This window comes from Odocoileus virginianus, chromosome 8 (genome assembly GCF_023699985.2).
Source record: "Odocoileus virginianus isolate 20LAN1187 ecotype Illinois chromosome 8, Ovbor_1.2, whole genome shotgun sequence".
Lineage (NCBI taxonomy): Eukaryota > Metazoa > Chordata > Mammalia > Artiodactyla > Cervidae > Odocoileus > Odocoileus virginianus.
The window spans coordinates 14,517,618-14,530,197 of NC_069681.1; the positions used below are offsets into that span (position 1 = coordinate 14,517,618).

Genomic DNA, 12,580 nt, shown 5'->3' on the forward strand with positions numbered 1-12,580 from the left:
GCTGAGCACCAAAGAATTGATGCTTTTGAACTGTGGTGCTGGAGAAGACTCTTGAGAGTCCCTTGGACTGCAAGGAGATCAAACCAGTCCATCCTAAAGGAGATCAGTCCTGAATATTCATCGGAAGAACTGATGTTGAAGCTGAAACTCCAATCGTTTGGCTGCCTGATGCAAAGAACTGACTCACTGGAAAAGACCCTGATGCTGGGAAAGATTGGGAGGGAAAGGGGACGACAGAGGATGAGATGGTTGGATGGCATCACCGACTCAGCGGACATGAATTTGAGCAAGCTCCAGGAGTTGGTGATGGACAGGGAAGCCTGGTGTGCTGCAGTCCATGGGGTCACAAAGAATTGGACACGACTGAGCGACTGAACTGTTTCAAATTGACTACCTTCTGAGTGTTGTTAGGAGCTTCCCTGGTGGCTCAGATGGTAAAAGCGTCTGCTTGCAATACAGGAGACCCAGGTTCAGTCCCTGGGTCAGGAAGATCCCCTGGAGAAGGAAATAGCAACCCACTCCAGTACTCTTGCCTGGAAAATTCCATGGATGGAGGAGCCTCGTAGGCTACAGTCCATGGGGTCTCAACGAGTCAGACAAGTCTGAGCGACTTCACTTTCACTTGAGTATATATATTTCTGTTAAGACTTTTCTCTTAAATTAAGCACGTTTTTATTCTTTCTGTGATGTGTCTCATCAGTACTATTCAGAGCTGCTTAGTAGTATTTTCTGCTTAATTAAAACAGCACCATTCCTTTTGATCATGTATAGCCTCAGGTAGTAGCAGAAAGAACAGGAAACTTGGGCTCAGGTTTGGGGGTTGTAGGTCCATTTCTGCCCCCTTGGCCATGTGGCTTTGGACAAGGCACGTTCCTGAAACTGGCTTTCCTGGTCTGTTTTTGTGTCCCACCCCAAACTTCTTGTGGGGGGATCCACTGAAATCATTTATATTGAACACTTTTGTAATGGCAAGCTACAGTACTTCTGCATGTCACTGTTATGTGGTTATTGTTTTGATTTTTAACTTGAAGTCGGCAAAATTCAAGAACGGGTTGAGGACAGTACATGGACTATTGGATTTATTATTAATATGTTTACAGCTTGTAACTTATAGTGTTAATCATTATCTTACTTATGGCTTCAGTAAGGCTAAGAATTAGTTAAGTACAAATATTAAACTTTAAGGATATTAGATGAGTTTTTGGGAGCAGTGCTTGTTCTTTGCTATAAAAAGACATTAAACATGATGATTTTTAAGTTCCATGCTTAGGGAGCCTTCTATCTTACCCATGTGTAGCCACTCTGAATTTAGTTAACGTCCATAAATGAGGAATAGATATCAGTTTATCAGTCTACCAGGGTCCCCTTTGAGTTCCTGTGTTTTCTCTTGGTTTAAGCAAGCCGATTGGCCATCTTGTGGACTGACATTAGTGGTGACTTATGTGAGGTCTCCTGGGAAGTACAGGCCTGGAAGACTCCCAGGACCTTCAAAGCAAAAACCTTGGGCATGTTGCTTGCCAATGACTATAGTAAATTACTGGCCCAGAAAGTCATTCTGGTTTTTCCATAACTTAACAAGAAACCCCAACGAACTTTTTGGTCAACTGAATGCAATTTTACTTTAAACTGACAAGAATTGAAGTCGATAGCATATACACAAAAGTGGGCTAGTTTCCGTGTCTCCTTTCAATGGGCGCAAGCCCAGATTTGCCAGCTGAAATCCCATGAAGCTGCAGAACATATAATGAATGTGGGGACCTGGCTGCGCCAGGTGCGTGCATATGTGTCACAGTGAGTGAGGGCGTGTGGACTCAACGGAGGACGGAAGGCAACCTTTGTGAGTGTCTTTTTTGTGTTGGTTTTAAAAAATATACTTAATTTCCACAATAGGCCTAAAAGCTGGGCATTTTATTTCGCCTAGTGGAGAAAGGTATGGGCTCTACCCCTGACTGGTTGTCTTGGATGTTTTGACGATGAAGAGGGTGGAGAATTGAAAAACCTAGAGGTTAACTGGAGCTTTATGAACAAGGAAGGAAGTGATGAGGCTCTCACCCCATAGTCTGTCTTGATTCTTCATCCCAGGCCTCCTCACAGCTGGTAACATACTATGGGTAAGAGAAGAGAGGTCACACTTATACACTGGAAGTATACTGTGGCCATTTTAGGTCAATAATTACCATTTTAGCTTGAGACACTCACTGGGTCGCAGCATTTCTCTACTTCTGTGAATCTGAAGGACTTCATTGGCTCCCAGGAGGGACTCACTAAGACAGTGGCAAGCTAATAGCAAATATTTATTTAGCAAATATTTATTGAGTGTTGCGAACAGGTTGAAGATAACATGGGCCACCCAGAAGATTGCCTTCATTGTATCACACTATACACATAACACGTTTCAAGTTATTATTTTATTGGATTATTTATGGCCTATTATATAAGGCCATGTATAAAGTGATTTGGGGTTTAGGAGATAGGGTGCTTCACTTTATAAGGTGAGGATCACTTTGGGAATTGTGGGGTTTTCCATGGGAGCGTCTGGTGGCGCCATCTGACTCTTTGCAACCCCATGGACTGTAGCCTGCCAGGCTCCTCTGCCCATGGGATTCTCCAGGCAGGAATACTGGAGTAGGTTTCTGTGACCTCCTCCAGGGGACCTTCCCGACCCAGGGGTTGAACCTGGGTCTCCTGCATTTCAGGCAGGTTTTTTTTTTGACCATCTGAGCTACCAGGGAAGCCCATCTCCAAGTGAAACACAAGTTTAAAAAAGAAACTGCCTGTGTGAGACGTTCCATTGAAACGTCTTACTTTTGTGTCCAGGAAAAACCCCGTTGGAGGCTATGCTTCTGTGAACGACAGACGGCAGTGAGCATGTCGGCCCTAAACTGGAAGCCCTTCGTGTACGGAGGCCTGGCCTCCATCACAGCAGAGTGCGGTAAGTAAGGAGCCCAGAGTGGAGGCTGGCCAGCTGCCCACTGCATCTGCCAGGCTGACTTTGGTCACGATAATTGGATATTGGATATTGGAAGACTGGTGTGAGTGTGGTTCAAACACAGAATGTGAGACTTTGAAACACTTCGTCTTAAAATTCAAAATTTCTTTCTCCTCTTGGGAATCTTTTAAGACAAAATAGGGACTTTCTGGGTGGTCCATTGGTTGAGAATCCACCTTCCAGTGCAGGGGACATGAGTTCGATACCTGGTCTGGGGACTAAGATCCCATACGCCATGGGACAGCTAAGCTCACTTGTCACAAGGAAAGATCCTGCATGATGCAACTGTCATAAGACGTGATGTAGCCAAATAAATAAATATTAAAAAAAAAGAATAGGTAAACAATGACTCTCACTGCTTATTAGCAGTTTAGGGTTCAAAGTTCAATGGGGAGAAGGTTGAACCTGTTGCTAACAGAAGCCTCGTGAATCATTGTTGGCTGACATCTGTCCCCATTCTCCTTGTTGTCCTTCCCACTCTGTCCCTGTGAACACATTTGACTCTAAAGAGGTTCGGGGCCCCCACGGTCTTCCCAAGCCAGAGGTGAGCAGCCGTCACCGCATCATCGTGTTCCCATCATGCTCGTCCATGTCCTGCTGCTGACTTCATCAGCTCCGTCTCCCATCACGTTCCGTGTGCTCCTTTCTTTATTCCTCGATTCATTCATTCAACACATGTTGGTGGTTGGTGAGAATTCCCTGGCAGTCCAGTGGTTAGGGCTTCCTGCTTTCACTGCCTGCGGGACCCAGGTTGATCCCTGGTCAGGGAACTAAGATTCCACAAGCCTCCTGCTGTGGCCGAAAGGAAAACAAAACAAAGTGAAACACACGTTGACTGAGATGCTGTTGCGTGCCAGGTGCTAGGTGAGTCCCTGCTGACCTGGGATGGAGGCTGCCCTTGAGGTGACCGCAGGGCCTGGAGCCGATGGGCTGGGACTCCGACCACTCACCCACCCGCCCCTGCCTTCGGTTTCCTCTGGACTCATTGACACAGTGACTCACAGTCACTGTGTACGGGTGTGTGTATTTGGATGGACGCTCTCTTAGGTACTACATTAAACATTTTAGCTTATATTAAGAGTCACTTTTGGAGTAGGAAATGGCACCCCACTCCAGTCCTCTTGCCTGGAGAATCCCATGGACGGAGGAGCCTGGCGGGCCGTGGTCCATGGGGTCACAGGGTTGGACATGGCTGAGCGACTTCACTTCACTCACTTCTTACTTTTTCACTGGAGGAGGACATGGCAGCCCACTCCAGCGTTCTTGCCTGGAGAATCCCATGGACGGAGGAGCCTGGCGGGCCGTGGTCCACGGGGTCACAGGGTTGGACACGGCTGAAATGACTAAGCAGCAGCAGCAAGAGCCACTTTTAAGCTGTCACACACAGTAAGAAGCTCCTTTAGAAAAGGCCTTTGTCTCCACTCATCGTCAGCACAGTATTAGCCTTCACATGTGTGAAAGATAGTAACTTTTATCTTTATCGTTCTATTATAATTAGTTTTTGGCCATGCTGCACAGCTTGCAGGATCTTAGTTCCCCGGCCAGGGGCTGAAGCTGGGACATAGCAGTGAAAGCCAAGTCCTAACCACTGGGACTCCCAGGGAATTCCCAGTCACTTAGAGTTTAGAATGGATATCCTGTTCGTATAAAGCATCCCAAGTACCTACTTTAGACGGCAGTGCAGCCTCTTCACATCCTATGTAGAAACAGATGGGACATAAATGCAAATATCTGGAAAAGAAAATAGTTACGTGTTTTGATTCTTAAAACTTTTTGATTCTTATTTTTAATTTTAATTCTTTTGATTCTTAATTATTAATTTTAATTAAAAAACTTTTGATTCTTAATTTTTTTTAAATAAGTAGAAGACTGCAAAGTATCAAATTCTTAATTCTGCTTCTTAGTCTGAATGTTTCCTCAGTAATAAGTCACTGTGTACCCTTTATTTAGTGGAATTTCTTTCTATTAAGTGAAACCTTTCCTTCTGAAAAATTTTAAGGTACCTTTCCAATTGATTTAACCAAGACACGGCTCCAGATTCAAGGCCAGAAGAATGATGCAAACTTTAAAGAAATCAGGTATCGAGGAATGTTGCACGCATTAGTGAGGATAGGCAGAGAGGAAGGCCTGAAAGCGCTATATTCGGGGTAAGTAGATGTTTCAAATGGACAGACTTCACACTGAGACTTCACAGAGAAAAAGTACAAGTTTGGAGTGTATTTGAAAAGAGCAAGTAGCAATGGTTGATTTTTTTTCATTTCAGTTTGGTTTTCTACGTGTTTTTTTTTTTCTTCTCTTTTTTTTTCCATTTATTTTTATTAGTTGGAGGCTATCTACATGTTTTATATAGTGAATGTTGTGGTAAAACTTTTTACTATAGTCAAATACAGATAATGGTGCAAAAATTACGTTTGTTTCGAAGCATTCTGTAGTTTATTTTTTTCCTCTCCCCCTTGGTTATTACTGAGCTTTTTACTATAATGAAAACGATGTTCTGTTCTCCATGGACAAGAATTGCAGTGAACAGCTTATCTTTAGTCCAATGTTTAGTGAACATTGTGCTGTAGGTGCTGGATAGGAAAGTGGTTAAGATGGGACCCTGTCTCTGTCAGAGGCCCTGCAGGAGCTCATTCATTTGGATGATTTAAACGAAGGGAGATTTAATGAAAGGGGCTTCCCTGGTGGTTCAGTGGTAAAGGACCTGCCTGCAATGAAGGAGATCTGGGTTTCATCCCTGAGTCGGGAAGATCTGGGGAAGAGATTGGCTACCCGCTGCAGTATTCTTGCCTGGAGAATCCCATGGGCAGAGGAACCTGGCAGGCTACAGTCCATGGGGTCACAAAGAGTCGGACATGACTGAGCAACTAACACTTTCACTTTAATAAAAGGGCTGCTTAAGGGTTAAGGGAACAATCGAAGGGTTACCTAAAAGCTGGCAAAATGAGAAATGGTTCCACAGGCTGGGACCAAAGGAACAAGGACAAAGGAGTAGTGTTCTCAGAGGCTACCAGAGCTGCAGCCTTGAAGGAGCCTGTAGGAGGGGTCGAGGGATGCTCTGCTAGTGCCACGGAAGAGGAGGAAATCCCTCTGCTGCTTCCTCCCCTCCTCCCCTCTCCCACCTTCTCCCTGCTGAATCCTCCTGGAATCAGCTAGCAAGGGAGCCGGCTGGTAGTGTCCAGCGGCAGCTCCTGCCCTGAAGGAACCGTTTAGGGCAGAGCACCCACATAGCGTGTGACCTCATCCACGGAGGTGGAGGGGAAGGAGGAGACGGGCTGACGTCTCTTCCGGTTCTGGCCAGCATGCGGACGGAGGTTCCATTCCTTGGCCTAGGACCCAGAAGAGGAGATCGGGTCGTTTGGAAGTCGGGGTAATTAGCTCAGTGTGGACTCTGCTGTGGTGGTAGGTGCAGGGCATGTGAGTTGAGAAATCTGGGAAGCAGGTGGAAATGCATCCTCGAATCAGGGTTGGAAACACGAGTTTAGGAGCCAGCAGTGTTCGGTCAGTTGAAGCCATGCAAGTAGATGAGCTCATCTGGTGAGTGTGTGGAGGCAGGAGGGAAGAGAGGAAGGACGGAATCCCCTGCCCCCCCAGAGGACAGAGGTAGGATGTGCAGAGAAAGAAGAGGGATGGAAGAGGGTGACTTGCAGAGATGATTGCAGGCAGGGTCCAGGGTGGGCTGGAGCAAATACCACAAAGGCAACAAGGCTTCATAAGATGCTGATTGAAAAGCATCATTTGATTTAGTAATTGAGATGTCCCCTGGGTCCATTTTGGTGGGGGGAGGTTACTGATGGAGAAGTTGGAGGGAAGCCCCATTGCAGCCTAAGAAGGAAGTGGTAAGTGCGGCAGGAGAGCCTTCGAGTATGAATGCCACAGGGTGGTTCTGGGATCAGGGAGGGTCCCTGGAGGAAGAGGGAACAACTGGAATAGGGCCCCTGGGGAGGCGGGTGGTGAACTTCAGAGAAACCCTGGAGGATGCTGGCAGAGGCCAGATTTCATCAGGGGCCCCGTCCTGAGGAAGGAAAGCCCACCGTGATCGGAAAAAGAGAACTCTGTGTTCACGTATTTGTGTACATTTTCACTGAGGATAAATACAGTGGGCTGAACTATCACTTAGGGAGCTAATAACTTGCACACATTTGACTGAACCTGCCTGTGTTTTTGCTGAATTTTGAACTTTATTTATTTTTTTTTTCCCATTTATTAGTTGGAGGCTAATTACTTTACATCATTGCAGTGGTTTTTGTCATACATTGAAATGAATTAGCCATGGATTTACATGTATTCCCCATCCCGGTCCCCCCTCCCTGAATTTTGAACTTTAAGAAAAATCCATATTAGTGTAGTTTGCGGAAGGCAGATAACATGATTGTGTCCCTTGTGTGCACCCTCTAGAGGATTTTCAGTGACTTTGAAGAATTTCTCTGTCCCTTGGTTTGGCAGGATCGCCCCAGCAATGTTACGCCAGGCTTCCTATGGCACCATCAAGATAGGCACCTACCAGAGCTTGAAGCGGTTATTTGTCGAGCGTCCAGAAGGTGAGCGGGGAATCCTTTTTCCACTTGTGGACAGGAGGTGGGTTGTTTGTCTTTTTACTCAAGTGGTTTACAAACAGAGGAGAACTTTGGGCATAAAGTCTAAACAAATTCTGCCGAAAGCACGTCAGCTATCAGCTGAATTTAGGAGGGTAACAGTTAAAAGGAGCAATTTACAAGGCTCTTAATGAGTTATCGCCACAACATCCAGACTAGAGTATGTCGTTATAGTTCTAGCCTACTTAAAATTCTCTGAAGTCCTAGGAATTATCACCTATTTTTCAGGAAAGCAGACTGTATTTCTTAGTATTAAGAACTCTTATTTTATTTTATTTTATTGCTGGTTGATTCTTTGGCTTTGCTTTAATCCGTAGAAGTTCCTATCTCTTCTTACAAAGGAGTGAGCACCAGTCACCGTTGGGTGAGGAGCAGAGATGCTTTAAAAGTGCTTCAGTGTATTCCAAATAAATATGGTGTGCTTGGAAATTTTATCCCCACGTTGTCTCATAGGGTATCTTCTATTCTTCTACCAGGTGGTGTACTACCTCATCTTAATTACAATAGTTACGTTTATACACACGAGTGAATTGATGGATGGTTACTCTTCCATGATAATTCACATTCCTTTTTAGGTATTAAGAAATTTTGCTATGGGACCTCCCTGGAGGTCTGGTAGTTAGGACTTTCACTCACAGGACTCAGGTCAGTCCCTAGTTGGGCAGCTAAGATCCTGTAAGCCAAGTGGTGCAGTCAGAAAAAGAAAAAAAAAAAAACAATAAAAAGAAGTAATTAAAAAAAAATTAAAAGTTTTTCCTGAGCAAAATCTCTTCCGCCAACAAAATCCCAAATTCTTTTAAAATCACTTACTTCATTAAGCATATATTTCTTTATTCTCTTAAGTGAACAGGTGGTGTGTACGTGAATTTCATTTGTATATTCATTACTCACATGAAGAGTTCTATATATGTGAAAAGTCAAATAATGTGTCTTTGCAGATGAAACCCTTCTGATAAATGTGGTCTGTGGGATTCTCTCTGGAGTCATATCCTCAAGCATTGCTAATCCAACGGACGTTTTGAAGGTAGGCAGCCCTATATCTTGGGCTTCCCTCATAGCTCAGTTGGTAAAGAATCCGCCTGCAATGCAGGAGACCTGGGTTCGATTCCTGGGTTGGGGAGATCCCCTGGAGAAGGGAATGGCAACCCACTCCAGTATTCTTGCCTAGAGAACTCCACGGACAGAGGAGCCTGGCAGGCTGCAGCCCATAGCGTTGTAAGAGTCTGACACGGCTTCGTGACTAAACCACCACCACAGCCCTGTATCTTATAGGCACACTCTGCATTTTCTTCATGAGATCAACACTCAGATCATGAAAATTTGTGAATATAACACACTGTGCACGTGTGAATCTGTTTACAGTTTTAGTGCCTTGAAGCCTCTGACTTAGAAAGCTGTACTCGGTGGTTTTCCCACTGATGCAGGTGAGCTCACGAGTACAGCCCGTTCTTGGAGACGGTGATGATTTGGGAGGTTTTGGTGACTAACCAGAGAAAAACGTTTAGGCTTGGATGCATTTCATCTGCCATTGAAGATCGCCTGTGTTTTATTGGTTCATGAAAATAGGTGGACTGCAAGTTTTACACCTGTCGAGCCTGTACATTGGTGACCCTTTCTGAAGGTGTTACGTTAGCCATTAATCTGACTACAGGAAATAATAAAGAAAATATTTACTTAACCACAAGTAGACACACCTTATTAGATGACCTTGCCGACAGTACCAGGATACTGCCTTCTTAAATCCCTTGGGGCTAACTAATTAAAGTCACAATTAGGTGCAAGTCCTTGTTTGAACCCTCTCAAGTTTTCCCTTTCCTTCCCTCCCTCTCCTTCTCCCCCATTATTACAAGCAGCATTCACTGCGCTCCTGCTTTGTACCAGTTGGTGCCCTGTGTGCTTAGATCCAAGGATGACTAAGGCAAGGACCCTGCCTTCAGTCCTCAGCCTAATAGGAGATTCTGATAACATCAAAGTTGTATATGGCAGGGACGCTACAGTTACACGGGTGCAAAGAGAACTACCAGGCTCTAAGTTTACCCCGTGCCTGGGTTAGATTGCTAGAGAAGTTTCCACACTCATTCACCTCTTAAATGTTCAGAGAGGCAGTTCCTGCATTTTGTCTTATTTTCACATGTTACCATGGCAGTAGCAATCACCTTTAGAGTTCGAGGTAAATGCATGTGTTCTCTCAGACAAAATAAGGTACCAGTTTTTAGTGAAAAGTCCCTCTTTATTTTTAAAAATGTGGAGAGCTACATCAAACGTTATTTTTATGTTGACATCTTGGTCATGTGAATTCCATGGCTGTGGTAAAGTTCACTTGTAAGTTCAAGTGTAAAAGAATGTGACGGTGTCACATGCTGTCCTTTGGCCAGCACGTCCACATACCTTTCGGTTTGGCTGGAGTGAAATAATAGTGGCTTGGAGTAACTAATTTAAGAAGAGTGCTTGCCCATGCTTGATGCTGCCAGGCACACTGGCATTATGTGAAGTCTTCAGAATTAACACTCAGAGTCTCTTTTTCCTGCTACTAAGTAACCTAGAGCAAAATATGCCACTTTCTTTCCATTTCAAAAGACTATTAATAATAATAATAGTTTTGTTTTGACACTTAATGAGCTACTACCTGCAATACTCTGGACTTTTCTCGATGCTTTTTGATGATTCCAAAGTGCCTAAGAACCAATCCATATAAACTTAAGCTAGCTTTATAGTAATATATATGGTACAGTTTTTTTTTTCTTTTAATGGTTATTAAACAGCAGATTTTTTTTTTCTAGTTTCTTTCTCACATTAGTCTTTAATCTCTAGATACGGATGCAAGCTCAAAGCAGCACCCTTCAAGGAGGAATGATAGGCAACTTCATTAACATTTACCAGCAAGAGGGCACGAGAGGACTGTGGAAGGTGAGCTGACTTGGTTCTTCTTCTTTAAAAAAAAAAAAAAGGTTTTGTTTTCCCTATTTCCATTATTTTATCTAATCCAAATGGCATAATGAAGTAACTGAAGAATGACATCTGCCCTTGAAGGGATCTTCTTCCTTAATTTCCTTAATTTGTAAAAGGAAAACATGTCATGATTTTACATCAGGAATGTGTCATGATTTTATAGTAACTTTTGTGTAATTCACATGGAAGAAATGCTATGAAGGCTGAATTTTTGTTTGTTTTTTTCTTTTTTAAGTTCTTAGGGAGAAGGGCTTACAGTTATGTTGGGTTTTTTCAGTGGTATGGTTTCATGGTTTCTGTGAAGACCGTTAATCAGGCGCTGGTATGGAATGCTATTTCCTAGTATTCTAGGGACAGTCAGTTCATAGCATGATCCGAAAGGTGACCCAGTCCCATTCTCTCCGTACATACAAGGAAACTGGAGGCGCTGAGCGGTGACTTGTCCTGGTGAAGGTCGTACAGTTAGTACCAGAATCAGAATTAGACTTTGGAGCTTCTGAATTCTTACCCTCTGTCACTCTGCATTTCTGCCCACCAGCAGGCAGACGTATAAAAATTGGCCATCGTTTGTGGGGGAGAGATGTCTGAATCTTCATTATGGATGTTTTTACCCAGGGTGTGTCCCTTACTGCTCAGAGGGCTGCTATCGTGGTCGGCGTGGAGCTGCCAGTCTACGACCTCACCAAGAAGCATCTGATTCTCTCAGGCCTCATGGGAGACACGGTGTATACCCATTTCCTGTATGTTTATGGATTTTCTTTTTTTAATGAATGTTTTAGGTATGCATGACTTTAGAGTGGAAATTGGCTACAAATGTATAGACATTTTAAAGTTTATTATAAAAGTATTATATTCTCATATTTGAAAATTACGGTACAGAAGTAAAGGGAAAAGGTATAATAAGCCTTCATCCTTCTAGCCATTGTTAACTGTTTGATAGGTACCTTCAGGTTTTTCTATGCACATGTAAGTACATCTACAAAAATATATTGCTGTGTTGTGCTCAGGCGTGTCCGACTTTTTACGACCATGTAGACTGTAGCTGCCCTGTCCATGGTTTCTCCAAGTGAGAACACTGGAGTGGGTTGCCATGCCCTCCTCCAGGGGATCTTCCCAACCCAGGAATCGAACCTGAGTCTCCTGCATTGGCAGGTGGATTCTTTAGCACTGAGCCACCAGGACAGCTCCACAAAAGTATATCACATGTGCTTTATTATGCAACTATGGTCGTGTTTAGCATTCTTTTACTTTTATATTTAAAATTTTTTTTCAACTTTATTGAGGTATAAGTAGCAAGTAAAATTGTAAGATATTTAAAGTGCACAATGTGATTTGATACATATGTATGTTGTGAAATGATTACCCCCATCCAGTTAATTAACACGTCCATCATTTTGTGTGTGAGGACAAAATTATTCTACTCTGGTAGCAAATTTAAATTATGTATGATACTGTTATCAACCATAGCCACCATATGATATATTAGACCCTCAGACCTTATTCATTTATTATTTTTAAAATTGATTATTTTGGAGTATAGTTGCTTTATAGGGCTTCTCAGGTGACTCAGTGGTAAAGAATTCACCCGCCAATGCGGGAAACTCTGGTTCGATCCCTGGGTCAGAAAAATTCCCTGGAGAAGGAAATGACAACTCACTGCAGTACTCTCGCCTGGGAAACCCCATGGACAGAGGAGCCTGGGGTAGCGAAAGAGTCAGACCAGGACTGAGTGACTAAACAACAAGTTGCTTTATAAGACCCTCTTCATCTTAAAACTGAAAGCTTGTGTGCCTTTCCCAACCTCTCCCCCGCTTCCCCCAGCCCCAAGCTCTCACAGTCACTTTTCTGCTCTCTGTTTCTATGACGTCTGGCAACTTTGGAGACTGTTCTGATTCTCACGCCTCAGCTGGACAGGGAGTGCTAATGCCATCATCTGGGGAGAGGCTAGTGAACCACTCACATCTTACATTTCACAGCAAAGACGTTCCCAACAAAGACTTATCTGTTCAAAGTGTTAGTAGCTCCGAAGCCGTGAAACCCGACTCTTGAG

General features: G+C 43.8%; 1 protein-coding gene across 4 annotated transcripts in view; it reads left to right on the plus strand.

The window, feature by feature from the left end:
• The window catches only part of SLC25A30 (solute carrier family 25 member 30), an 84,797-nt gene that overhangs the window by 68,648 nt on the left and 3,569 nt on the right, over positions 1–12,580 (plus strand). For 3 of the 4 annotated variants that reach the window (XM_070471204.1, XM_070471202.1, XM_070471203.1), the window contains exons 2-7: positions 2,818–2,932; positions 4,989–5,136; positions 7,433–7,527; positions 8,520–8,605; positions 10,393–10,488; positions 11,146–11,270. In XM_070471204.1, the coding sequence (XP_070327305.1) occupies positions 2,818–2,932; positions 4,989–5,136; positions 7,433–7,527; positions 8,520–8,605; positions 10,393–10,488; positions 11,146–11,270 (665 nt within the window). Of the gene's footprint in view, positions 1–2,817; positions 2,933–4,988; positions 5,137–5,301; positions 6,357–7,432; positions 7,528–8,519; positions 8,606–10,392; positions 10,489–11,145; positions 11,271–12,580 lie in introns of those variants that run through there. The other variant, XM_070471205.1, reaches the window with a different exon arrangement.